Raw genomic sequence first — 12334 nt, forward strand, 5'->3', positions numbered from 1 at the left:
TTTAACATCTCTGATTAAACCAGTGGGAGTCGTGCGCAGTGGCCAAACAACTTCAAAAAATAAATGTTAGCAGCACATACAAATTAAATGTGGCTCATGTTTTTTAATAAATCACCAACAATATCACTTCTAAAACTGCATAAGAACCATACAGGGAACTGAAAATTAGCTGACAAAACAGAAGAATAGGTTTTTCACCAGTTGATGAACATGGATGAGGTTGCTTTTAATTGACTGAACAGAAACCCAGAATGCGATGTTCGTTTATCAGCTCGCTGTCCACACCGCCACTTGTCATGATACATAAGACTACGATAACTTGTTTGGTATACAATGAGATTGGATCATGATTCAAATCAGCAATCATATATGATCGCAATGCAGCAAATAAAAAATAGGTATCTACTTTAGCAATTCAAATCCAGCAGCAAACAATAAAATGAATAAGTGAATAAGAAATAGTGTTTTCAGGATTGATGCTATCTGGCCACTAAAAAGTGAATATGTATCCCACGGCTGCAATTAAAAATATTTTCTAAATGAAGGACAGCCAAGCGGATCTCATTGGTTGGTAAGACAACTCCAGCCAAATTTTACTCACTAAAAACCATCGCAAGTGCTTAGGAGATGATTGAGAGCACCTGCGTCAACTAGATGGTCTATATAACAGGTCGACAAGGCTGCCAAGTCGGCGTGTAGACTTTCTATAGACTGCTCTATGACAAGCTGAAACTGTGAATGGACAGCATTTTAGAGTCAGACGTCAGAAAACACAATGCACATTTCTACTATAGCAGCATGGGCAAGGCAAGAGGATGATAGATGTTTTGTCCAAAAAGAGGGACAATCTATAATTGCTAAACAGACGGTACTTAATTATGTAAAAAGCCGTAGGAGAAATATCTCTGGCACTTGATAAATAGTTAATGAAGATATTCTAAGGCAGTATAAATCCTAAACATATTAATCAACAAACAGATGTTAATGGCAAAGAAACTTCTCAAAGAATGCCAAAGAAAAGATTATCTCACATCAAGTAACAAAGTCTTAAAACCTGCAACAAGCTGTACATGATCTTGTCAGCACTTAATAATGCATCAATGAATATGGACATGAACATATATCAATTGCAGCAGTTAAATTGTTGTGCATCAATAAAAACCGCAGTCTAAAATGAATGAGTAGTCAACAGCAATGCTAATGCGTGGTTCAAAATTACATTCAATCAACGCAAGGGTAACATTTGAACGCGCAATTATATGATGACCAGGCGCCATTTGCCATGTACAAAAGGTACCCGGCGGCATGGCCAACAGACATATGCATATGAACAAGACAAAATGCAATCATGAAAATGTGCAAAGAATTAAGTTGTGTAATTTCTGCATCTCTCTAGCCTTCATTACCGTAAAAAGGCATGAAAATTGCTCAACTAGTATTGCTCAACTAGTATTGCTCAACTAGTAACTGCTCAACTAGTAATGCGATACAATCTGAATTAGCAATAAAACTTTCTAAGCATGATATGATGACGAAGGTTATGTACAGTCCTACAGTCCTGATAGAACAATCAGCAACAGACAATTGATCTGTAATTCATATTACATACATCTAGTACCACAATGTAGCAGTAACACAATGAACTGTCTCAGCAAGGGGAGAATACAACAAAATCTTCCTTTGGAATGCAATACCGACAGAACCCTAGAGCTGCATGTGCAAGAGCCAGGATGTAATGAAATCTTGTCTAGTTCTCTGGTTGTCCATAAACCGATTCTAACGCACACCGATGACGGTCTCTAACTTTTTCACTACCAAATTAACTTTTTTACCGAAACAACTTGGTCTATGAAAAATATTTTGATACCGAATTTATGAGCATACGATTTTACATCGACTAGTGAATGCCATGAAAAAACCACAAATGTGTTGAACGAGCTAGGACACTTTTTCGGCCAGTTTCGCTACTAATATGAGCATCTTCCGAGTCGAGTGAGTTATCAATATTATTACTGCTGAAGATATAATAATCACTTTCAGTAGTACTATTGTTCAATAGATAATCATAAGAAGTTTATCGATCTACAATTAGTGAAACTTCCGTAGCTGTAATGACATAGCGTCCATAGCATCTGACACGACTGGTCATTGTGAAGAAATTGCAGTAACAAAAAAAACAAGCATTTTCTATTGACTTAACACAAGCACATAATGATCGTTTTCCTTCGTTTAAATACAAACATGATAGGCTAATTAATTATCTACTCACTAACCAGAACTGTTTTGTATGACGACTACTAAAGCTGCACCATGCTGCTCTTGGCCATACGCAAACGCTCTGTTGAGTCACACTACCTGGCTCGTGTGATAGCAAACGAGTTAAAAGGAAAAACACATATCGATGTTTTTAATGAAAAAGAGCTCCAATGCCAGTTAGCATACCGGCGCAGCACAAAAAGGAATACAAGCTGATGCGCTGACTACGATGCAATTAAATATCATCTGATGTTTTGGTAGAGCGGATTCAGATATGCTTAGTTTTCATTCCTTTTCAATGATAATAAACATTAGATAGAAAATATAGTCGGACTTGGATGGACTTTTTTAATGACTAATCAATGATCATGAGCTCTACAATTTCAAGAGCCATGATTTGCATAAACAGTTGATAACGAGGATTGGCGAAATAGTCAACCCATGCACATGTAACTGAAGGGGTTGCACGAAAGGGCGAGTATCAGAAGGACTCTCCTTGTAATCTAGCAAGGCTCAAGTCACATACTCAACAAGAACCAAAGTATTGAAACAGGTGTCTTGTGTGTCAGTTTGAAGAGTTACTTGGAAGAACAAGTTATTTTTTAGTTAACTTTAGTTATCAAGTTATTTTTTCATAGATTTCTTGAAGTGAATGTGATTGAGACGCTAGAACAAGAAGAGGCAGCATGTGAAACCGGAACAGTATAGTGTTAGGCGTACCAGGTCGACAAGTAGTGCCTTGAACTGCTGTTGGGCCTCCTCACGACGATGCTGTTCCCTCTCTTTGTCTCGCTCCCTCAATGTCTCCCCGAGTGACTTCTGCACCTCCTTTTCCCGTTCCCGCAAACTAGCCTCCTGCCTTTCCCGCTTCTCTCTTTCGCGCTCCTTCCTTGACCGCTCCTCGTGATCTGAGTCCTGAAGAAAACCATGTTTTGTCAACCTAATATTTACAAATCAATGATACATATGCACACAACACCGACTATCCTAGCGTAGTCTAGCATAGAGCGCCGCTAGCATAGCTTCAACTTGCAATCGGCAATAACCAGCCCAATTTGCATATTATATATTCCTACGAACAAACGAGCGGAAGCGAAGTATGAGTTTTTATGATAAATGCATGTGCACACAACTTACGAAAATTAATCATCAACAATGAGACGAACATTTGTCTAAAGATTTCGTCAAAAAATTCCACCATCGTTTTGTAGAGTCGTTAAGGTATAATAACGATACAGAACACATTTAAGCCTATTTAAATATGTTACCAAGTCTTTGTAAACCGTCGGCATTATCTTAAAACTTACCCATCTGATCGGATTATACATAAATAGACAGATTAATTTGGACGAAAACCGCCACAAAACGCTTGAAAAGCTTAGTTTAATAAAAGTTAAGACCGGAAATTGAAACGCCGAGCGACAGTGAATAGAACGATTAAGTCTTGCGCATTTCACGAAAAAATAACGTGCACATTTCACCAGTCTATAGCATTGTCGAAGGTTTCTGTAATTAACGTAGGAGTACTGAAATCGTTTCATTTTTGCCGATTTCAAAGTAGCTGACATTTTAGACTCTTGAGTGCTTCGGTATTCTAACTGATGTACAACGCAGTGTAAGTAAAGGAAATGACGATGATATTTTTTTCTAACGATTCTTATGAGATTTTAAGATTGAGATTATACTTATGAGATTATAAAAACTACGACGTTTTTAAATGTAAACAAAATTGTGTATTGGTTTTATATTATTACTATAGTAATAATATTGGTTATTCTAATAATATCAGTGCATTTTACTTCTAATATTGGCCAATATTGCATTTCTCCTATTGCAGGGGAGAGATATAAACATAATCTTTTCCTTTCATTATTGCTATTTGTTGTATATAATAACACCCAAAACCAGTACATTACAGCTACCATTGCAGTTATCCTATTGCACTGCAGTGCCATTTGACTGCTAATATTGCATTTCTCAACCATCAGTACCCTTTCTTTTTTCCAATATCTCTTTGGTCGTGGGCTGTATGACAGTAGAATTTCTAGTATTAATATATTATAATTATTAATATATTATATAATTTGCATACTACAGTTAAAACTGTTGAGGCCTGCAGATAGATATCTAAGCTAAAAAGGGAAAAAACAAACCTCTGTGTCAAGATACTTGATGTAGTCTCTGAACCAATCTTCTCTCTTGCTACTCGACTCAACGGCTTTGTACCGAGGATCACTCGCCAGCTTATCCTTGGTCTTAGTCCAACTTGAATGTCGGCTGAGCTCAATAAATTCTTTCAACATATTCAGATACTCTACCTTCACCTACATCACATAAAGCGCTAGCGGTAAAACATGCCCTTGTCTACCAACTTAGAAGAGCGGCTACACAAGAATTGTAGAATCTTTAGAGAGGAATAACTTTTATATTCGGCCTTTCATGACAATATTTAATTTGCCTCCTCTGTCCTGCCTTGTACATAACTTACTCACAAAGCATATACATATATAACAAAACTTAAAAAATGGAAATATTTTCAAAATGTTAAATCAATTGAGAAGTTGATAAAATGATGGTAATGATAATAAAATGAGAGATTGTACAACATTTTTGTTCATAATATCTACAGTAGGTTATACCAAAAACCTCTTTAAAATCTAATTGTAATAAACTGCTAGCTTTTAATGCGCTGATATAAAATACATAATAATAGACAGCAGCAAAAAATAAACTCAAATTCAGTAAATAATCTTGACCAAAGTGCATATACAATTCTAAGAATAGTAGAGCTTATTTTTATGACTAATGTTGAATGATAGAGACAAATGGTTAAGAAGACTTGAATATAAAGAACGGTGTGATGGCAATATATCACCATTGATCTCAGCTAAATGATTTGGTAGTCAAATACTATGTAATAATTACAACAAACATTTGGCCTTGACCTGCTCAGCTTCTAGACTGCACGCATGCCGCATGATTAAAAGCTGATACACAACAAGACTATAGATGATTTAAACGCCATCTTGTGTCATGAAACCATTTGAACAAAGTCTGAAGGTCTTCCTGCAGTCAAACCTCCTGTAAACTAATAAAATCAGTGTAGGTTTTAATAGTGTAAATGATGTTGATTATAGTAAGAGCAGGTAGGAGTTCACAAGCTCGCATGAATATATAAACATCAATACTATTCTGCAATAACCTTGGTGCATTTAAACCGACGAGTGACTAAAATTATTATTTAAGCAAACCTTTTCTTTCTGAAGAATTCGCTCTTCCTTTTCTTTTTTCCTGAGGTCAGAGAGATATTCGTTAAATATGGATTCTCTTTCTCTCATCTTTTCTATGGCCTTGAATCGCTCATCTTTAGCAAACTTGGAAGCCACATCACTAAATGACGACCTGAAAGAGCATGCAAGCTATGGACACCTGCTACACTTGCTATGGACACCTGCTACACTTGCTATGGACACCTGCTACACTTGCTATGGACACCTGCTACACTTGCTATGGACACCTGCTACACTTGCTATGGACACCTGCTACACCTGCTATGGACACCTGCTACACTTACTATGGACACCTGCTACACTTGCTATGGACACCTGCTACACTTGCTATGGACACCTGCTACATTTGCTATGGACACCCGCTACAAAACAATCAGGAGATTGATGGCAGCCTTCAGACAGCACTCTGTCAGTTGACTATTGCACATACTTGCTGGTAAGACTAGTAGAAGCCAGCATCTCTATGAAAGACTCCTTCTTTCTCTTCAGTTCCCTCCGCCTCTCCTGCCTCTCTTCCTCCGCACGTTCCTTCACGTACGCTTCAAATACCTGCTTACGCTCTTTGCTAGTGAGAAGCAGGTAGCGCGGGTCGAATACTATCTTATGTAGTTCCTTTTCCCACGTAGAGAATGCCGAAACCTGAGGAAGCAATGATCAGGATTAGCAAAGGTTCTGATCGGCCAACTAAAACACTGACATTACCACCACACCTCACTCCATCAGCGCAGAGATAGAGAGAGTTACAGTAATAAAATGGGCAGCATAAAATAAAGAACATCGTAAAACAAGCTTTCAAAAACAAAAACTATTAGAAGAAAAGAAGAGAAGCCAACAGGGTCAAGATGTGCTACTGACTCAACTTATCGGTGTACATAGAAAGATATCCTTGCCCATAGCGCATAACTGATTGTAGTCCACACTTGGCAAAATTGACTCAAGTAAATCCCTACCTCTTTTTCAGCCAACATATCTCGAAACTGCTTCATTCGAGTCTCGACGGGTACAAGAGCACGTTCCCTCGCAGCCTTAGCCTCTGCTTCCATTGCAGCATCCTTTCCTACCTCTACTTTCTTCATGTCAAGTAGCGATGTGTCATCCTTCCTATAATAGAACAAGAGGGTAAAAAGCGAGTAATACCTGGAACCGCAGAACAGTATTACGGATGAGTTAACCTAATAGTCATGGACATGAGCTCCTGGCAGGCCGGCAAACACTCTAAACAGTGTTACATTTCATGAACTGTAAGAGGAAGAGGATACTCTCAAATTGCACAGGTTGTATCTTACTTGTTTTTAGCTTTCTTAGCTTTAGTGCCAGCACTTGTTTCTGGGTCTCCCTGTCGCTTCAGCTGCTCCTCGACTGGAGCCGAGGGTGGGGGTTCGCTGTTAGGAGGGGCAGCTATCATTTTGAGCACATCCTCTCTACCCTATGTACCAACAAGCATTTGAGATTAAGTTCTCTAGGCCTAATGAGGTGATGATCAGATTCAAGACACGTAACTAGTACTCACCACTAGATCTTCGGGAATCTCCCAGACAGACATGCGCTTTGTCGGGTTGTAAAAGAACTGTTTATCATCCCCTGTCCAAACAACACACCAGGGAGAGGCAGGCACTGGCGTCGAGCTTACGGGTTTAGATTTGTCCTTGGGCTTTTCAGGCTCAACTGGTGCGGGCTCACTGACCACAGGCTGGACTGTTTCAGTCACTGGCTCCGGCTCTGGCTCAGTCTGCAAATGAAAGCACTGTAAATCCAGAAAACAGCAAGTTTACTAAAGGAATACGGTGAATGACTAACAGCACAGGTATATGTATAGGCATGAGGGTAGCTTTAATTTACTAAAGGTATACAGTGCAGGACTAACAGCACAGGTATATGTACAAGCATGAGGGTAGCTTTAGTTTACTAAAGGTATACAGTGCAGGACTAACAGCACAGGTATATGTACAAACATGAGGGTAGCTTTAGTTTACTAAAGGTATACAGTGCAGGACTAACAGCACAGGTATATGTACAAGCATGAGGGTACCTCCTGAGTTTCCATCTTTTCCTCAGACTCTACTGGTTCAATACTTTTCTCCTGATTGTCCTGTGCTGTCTCAGCAGCACCTGCTGGTGGCATCCCATTTACTTGCGGCTGTTCTCCAGGAGGTGCTGCTAGAGAATAAATAAATATCTTAGAGCTCATTGACCTTGGACATCATTGCAGAAAATACCAGACTCAGTATACGCAATCATACTAAGAGAAGAAGAGAGTGGCACTGCTAGTAGATCTTTCTGAGCTGAAAGCTAACTAGAGAACAGATAGGATCCTTCTTACCAGCACCATTTGCCATTGTCTCCTCCCATTTAATTAAAGCCTCTGGCTTCTCCCACACAGACTCTTGAGTACGGGCACTGAAATAGTACTTTTTACCCTCTTGCGTCTCATGCTCGGACCACTCTGCAACCTCTGGAGGCTTGGAGATGAGAGGAGGGCCTCCGAGACCAAACGGAGGCATACCAGCAGGCATTCCCATACCTGGTGGTGGCATTCCCATAGCTAGGCCATGAGGCATTCCCACACCAGGTGGAGGCATACCTAGGGTGGGTGGGGGCATACCTGGAGGAGGCATGCCCATACCTGGTGGAGGCATTCCTGTAAGCAATATACATGTAAGGCGAGCTTGAATGTGAAACTGAGTTGTGCTATGTCAACTGATTTGCTGATAAGATCAAGCATGTAAGAGATAAAAAAATGGTAAGGAAGGTAAACCAAAGGCAATTTATTAGGCGATATTGACAACTATATCAACAGCAAAAATAACTGCAATGCGGTATAAAAATGTGAGCTTTCCGCAATAACATAAAAATTCTTCAACTTTGTATTGCTGAGAAATATGAAGCTGCTACTATAAAAACCTAAGTACAACCTGGAATTCTAGATTTCATAGGAATACCATAAAGGTGCTCAGAATCTTCCCTGCAATTAGGGGGAGTTAGGAGATGAGCTGAACAAATGACACGCCAATATGCTATTCTTTCAGAGAGACAGTACCGTGCCTAACCTGGCAGCTTGAAACAACAGAAAAGGAGTAAAGAAATAAGACATAAATTGGAGGTGGCATACCTATAGGGGGCATACCGAAACCAGGTGGAGGCATGCCAAATCCTGGAGGTGGCCCTGAGAGTGTTGGTCCTGAAAGGGAAACCTGAGAAGAATCTGTGACATTACTCGGTGTAGAAGAAAAGACCTCAGGGCCTTCTTTGCCATCTATTGTAGCCTTTGCTTCTTCTGTATCGACAGGCTCACCAGCATCAGCCCGGACTGATTTACCCTGCTCAGCTTCCCTCGCTAAAAACAACCCTTAATATTGGTCAATAAGACAACACATAGCTAACAGAAAGTCGTGAGACACCTTGGCAAAATTAAACACCCATCCATGTAGTACTGCCAAAGAATTGAAAAGCCTGCAAAGGAAAAGTTTTTGAACAGGCGAATAACGGTGATGCAGCATTGAAAATATTACATGATTACTTTTAATATTTGAGTGTTCTCCTGCTTGTAGCCTCTCTTACCTAGCAAATAGGTAAATATGCAACCTGTTTCAACTAAATTAACCGTGGCACGACGATTCCACATTTTTAATAATTCGGACTACCAGATAAAGCAGTTTCCATTGAGTCCAATGCTGTATTACAGTGGACCCCGCCATAAGACAGTAATTCGTTCCGGTGTTGGCATCGTAAGGTGAAAACGTCTTATAGAAATCCATAGTAATTATCTAATGCAAACACCCCCTGGTAAAAATCATCAAAATGTTATATACGCACCGGACATATTAAAAACTAGTAACGACATAATATGTTAACCTTAGTAATCATAGTTACCTGCAGTAACTTTAGTTTATTTAGTGGTTATTATCTGTAATAAAATATAATATTACAATGTACTATGTGCAGTACGTACTGTAGGGAGTTCTTACCTTCGAGACAGACGTATAACATAAACATTGAATTTAACTTGAATGAATTTAGTTTACAAAACCTGTACTTAAAGTTAAGTTTTAGTTGGTATTTTACTAAACTTCAACGTTATCATTGGCTAAAATTTTATCACTTACCTGGTTCCGGTTCCACTTTCACTATAACTAATAACGAACAACGCTGAACTGAGAGAGTGAGTATCATATATCTTTCATGCATTTTGGGAGAGATTTCGGCAAATAGCATACATCGGAAGTTTCATTATTCCGACGTATTCAGCACACCGACTGCCAAATTTGAATTTCCAAAAGAAACTTTTGTTGATATCGTATGGCGAAAAATTTTGTGTGGTGAGGGCAAAAGTGTATTGGGAGGAGGGGGTGTTTTATTTATTACGCCAAACATTGGCTTTGACTGCTTTGCTAGATGTGCTTGGCTTGTTCCATGCTGTTTTCACATTCATTAGCGAATATTTAGCAGACCACATCGTAACACATTACGATCGTCACTAATCTATCACGAGCGATATCTACAATTTGACAGAATTTTCATCACCTAGCAACACAATTAATTTGGAGGCTAGCGAGCATTTCTAGACTAGCGAGTCAAGAATTTGAATAGGAAATCCATATAAAAGCAACATGATGCTGAAGCGTAGAGAACATTGAGCAGTTTGAAATAATCAAGACTTTGCAAGCAGCTGTATGTCAGTTTTTCTAAATTACATTGCATTTGCACAAACCAACAATAAAAGGAACAGTGATTTTTGTAAGTTGAAACTAGTTTTCTCAGTTTTATCAAGCTTTGGAATTCATATTAAAATAACTATTCTTTCGACGTGTTCTACTCATGTGTTTGACAGCATGATGTGTTATGATTAATAAAATACAAAAACATTAATCAGACCATCTGTTGAGCTTTACTGGAGACTTACAGAACTCCCAATACAGAAATAACTTCGTGTTCCAGATCGTAAGATGAAAAAATCGTATAACAGGGTCATCGTAACTTGAAGACGCACAGTAACTTGCTTTTTACCTAAAAACTTTTAGAAAATGAACAAGCGGATAACATTTCAACTCGGGTACAAATATTTAATTCCTCAACAATGAAAACAACCAAATAGAGGCGTAGTCTTAGTGATACACAAGACAAAGGTGCACATGTAGAAATGGTAAATGAGGTGTGGAGCTAGTCTAAATTAAACTATATGAGCTTAAAATTAACATAATTTATTTTTAATGCAATGTGTTAACAATTTATCTTCAATTATTACATCCAGCCTGTGTGCTTTCACTTGATTTAGACTGTCTTGTCTTTGCATCAGTTTTAATGTTACTTTCTTCCCCACAACAACGGCTACACGGCGTCGCAGCTTTTAAAGAATTGACCTGCCAGTGTTCCAAACTTTTCTATAATGTCGTTTTTTGATTCTATAGAAAGCATAGCCTTGTTCCCACCTACCATAACTACTACTCACAATAATTTTCTTGAGATCTAAAACTAGAACATTATTCTAAAACTACACCATGAATGTATGAAGCACTATTTAATATTGTTAGAGCGCCATAGAACCAAACGACGTGAAGGACAAAGCACACATATTTACTGACTAGGAGAATGCCCGGCGTTGCACGAGTAATAAAGAGTTTTTGCACAGAAAATTTATTTTTAATAAACATATGCAACATCTTTTACCATTCTAACTTTTAAATGAAGGCGTTTCAATAATGAAAATATTTGAAAACTTGAGGAACTGCTAAAACAGATTGTTGAGAAATCTTTTTTACTTCTTATGCTACACATTCGTTCAAGATGTGAAACAAATTATAAACAGTGGCTGGTAATGTAGTTATTTTATAGTTGTTTATTTACCCAATGAATTTGAGTAACTTAAGCTAGTCTAAATATTTACTATAATAAGAGCCATGTCTGTCCTTCTGAGCTTTACGACAAAAGAATGCACTTTACGAGACTCGAACCTGTGCCTTCAGATGCACACATGTGAAGCCAAGCGCACTACCACTAAACCATTCAGCCACCTTGTCACTTGGAATAATTGTGCTTATAATTATTACACATCATTATCTCTCATGGCGCCTCAGACTGCAAGCGTTGTTTTTGGGGGAAGTCTGTGCACGTATTTTTCTTCTAGTAGTGTGAGTGTGCTGGTTCAAGTTCTTCTGGTAGTTCATGCATGCGTAGTTCAACCAATCACTATTAACTGGACATACAAATGACAACAGTCACTTAGATTTATATATATTTAGATTTACATAGTTGCAATGTTTTGAAAAATCTGGCTTCAGGAGTTAAAGTTCACTCAAATTGTACATCACATGTTAAAATATTCAAATTTTAAGGTGCTTGTAAGCCGCCATTTGACCGTATATCGAATTGGTTAACTTGGGCCATCATCAAAACTCCAATACGCCACTTTTTCGGTTTCACACTGGCTATATGCCTTTGACATGGCAGCAAGGTTAGAAACATATACACATACATATGTATAAATACTCCAAAGATTTTTATACATCAAGGCTGAATGCGTAGAAAGCGTTCAACTGCATATTCATATTGTGTTTACACATTTCTGGACCAATGATTATCGATGTAATATGAATGGTAATCGTATGTTATCAGTTAAGGCTCACCAGAAATAACCATAATTGGGTCTTGACCAGATGCTGCTATAGCTTCAAACTCTTCATGTTTGATAATTTTTACATTCTCAGGTTTCTTCCATGAGACATCCCGTGTCCGTGCATCATAGTAGTATGGTTTATCACCTAGCAACAGTTGATTACTAAAATGTTACAACC

General features: G+C 38.4%; 1 protein-coding gene across 3 annotated transcripts in view; it reads right to left on the reverse strand.

Annotated features, from left to right (window-relative positions):
• The window catches only part of LOC137386003 (transcription elongation regulator 1-like), a 37439-nt gene that overhangs the window by 15640 nt on the left and 9465 nt on the right, over positions 1–12334 (reverse strand). Inside the window, exons 4-15 of one of the 3 annotated variants that reach the window (XM_068072648.1) lie at positions 12167–12301; positions 8656–8880; positions 7867–8184; positions 7576–7703; positions 7057–7275; positions 6833–6972; positions 6497–6647; positions 5977–6185; positions 5508–5658; positions 4410–4580; positions 2977–3171; positions 602–732 (exon numbers count right to left, since the gene is read on the reverse strand). In XM_068072648.1, coding sequence (XP_067928749.1) covers positions 602–732; positions 2977–3171; positions 4410–4580; positions 5508–5658; positions 5977–6185; positions 6497–6647; positions 6833–6972; positions 7057–7275; positions 7576–7703; positions 7867–8184; positions 8656–8880; positions 12167–12301 — 2173 coding nt within the window. The remainder of the gene's footprint in view (positions 1–601; positions 733–2976; positions 3172–4409; positions 4581–5507; positions 5659–5976; positions 6186–6496; positions 6648–6832; positions 6973–7056; positions 7276–7575; positions 7704–7866; positions 8185–8655; positions 8881–12166; positions 12302–12334) is intronic. The other 2 variants (XM_068072647.1, XM_068072646.1) reach the window with 2 other exon arrangements.

This window comes from Watersipora subatra, chromosome 1 (genome assembly GCF_963576615.1).
Source record: "Watersipora subatra chromosome 1, tzWatSuba1.1, whole genome shotgun sequence".
Taxonomy (NCBI): domain Eukaryota; kingdom Metazoa; phylum Bryozoa; class Gymnolaemata; order Cheilostomatida; family Watersiporidae; genus Watersipora; species Watersipora subatra.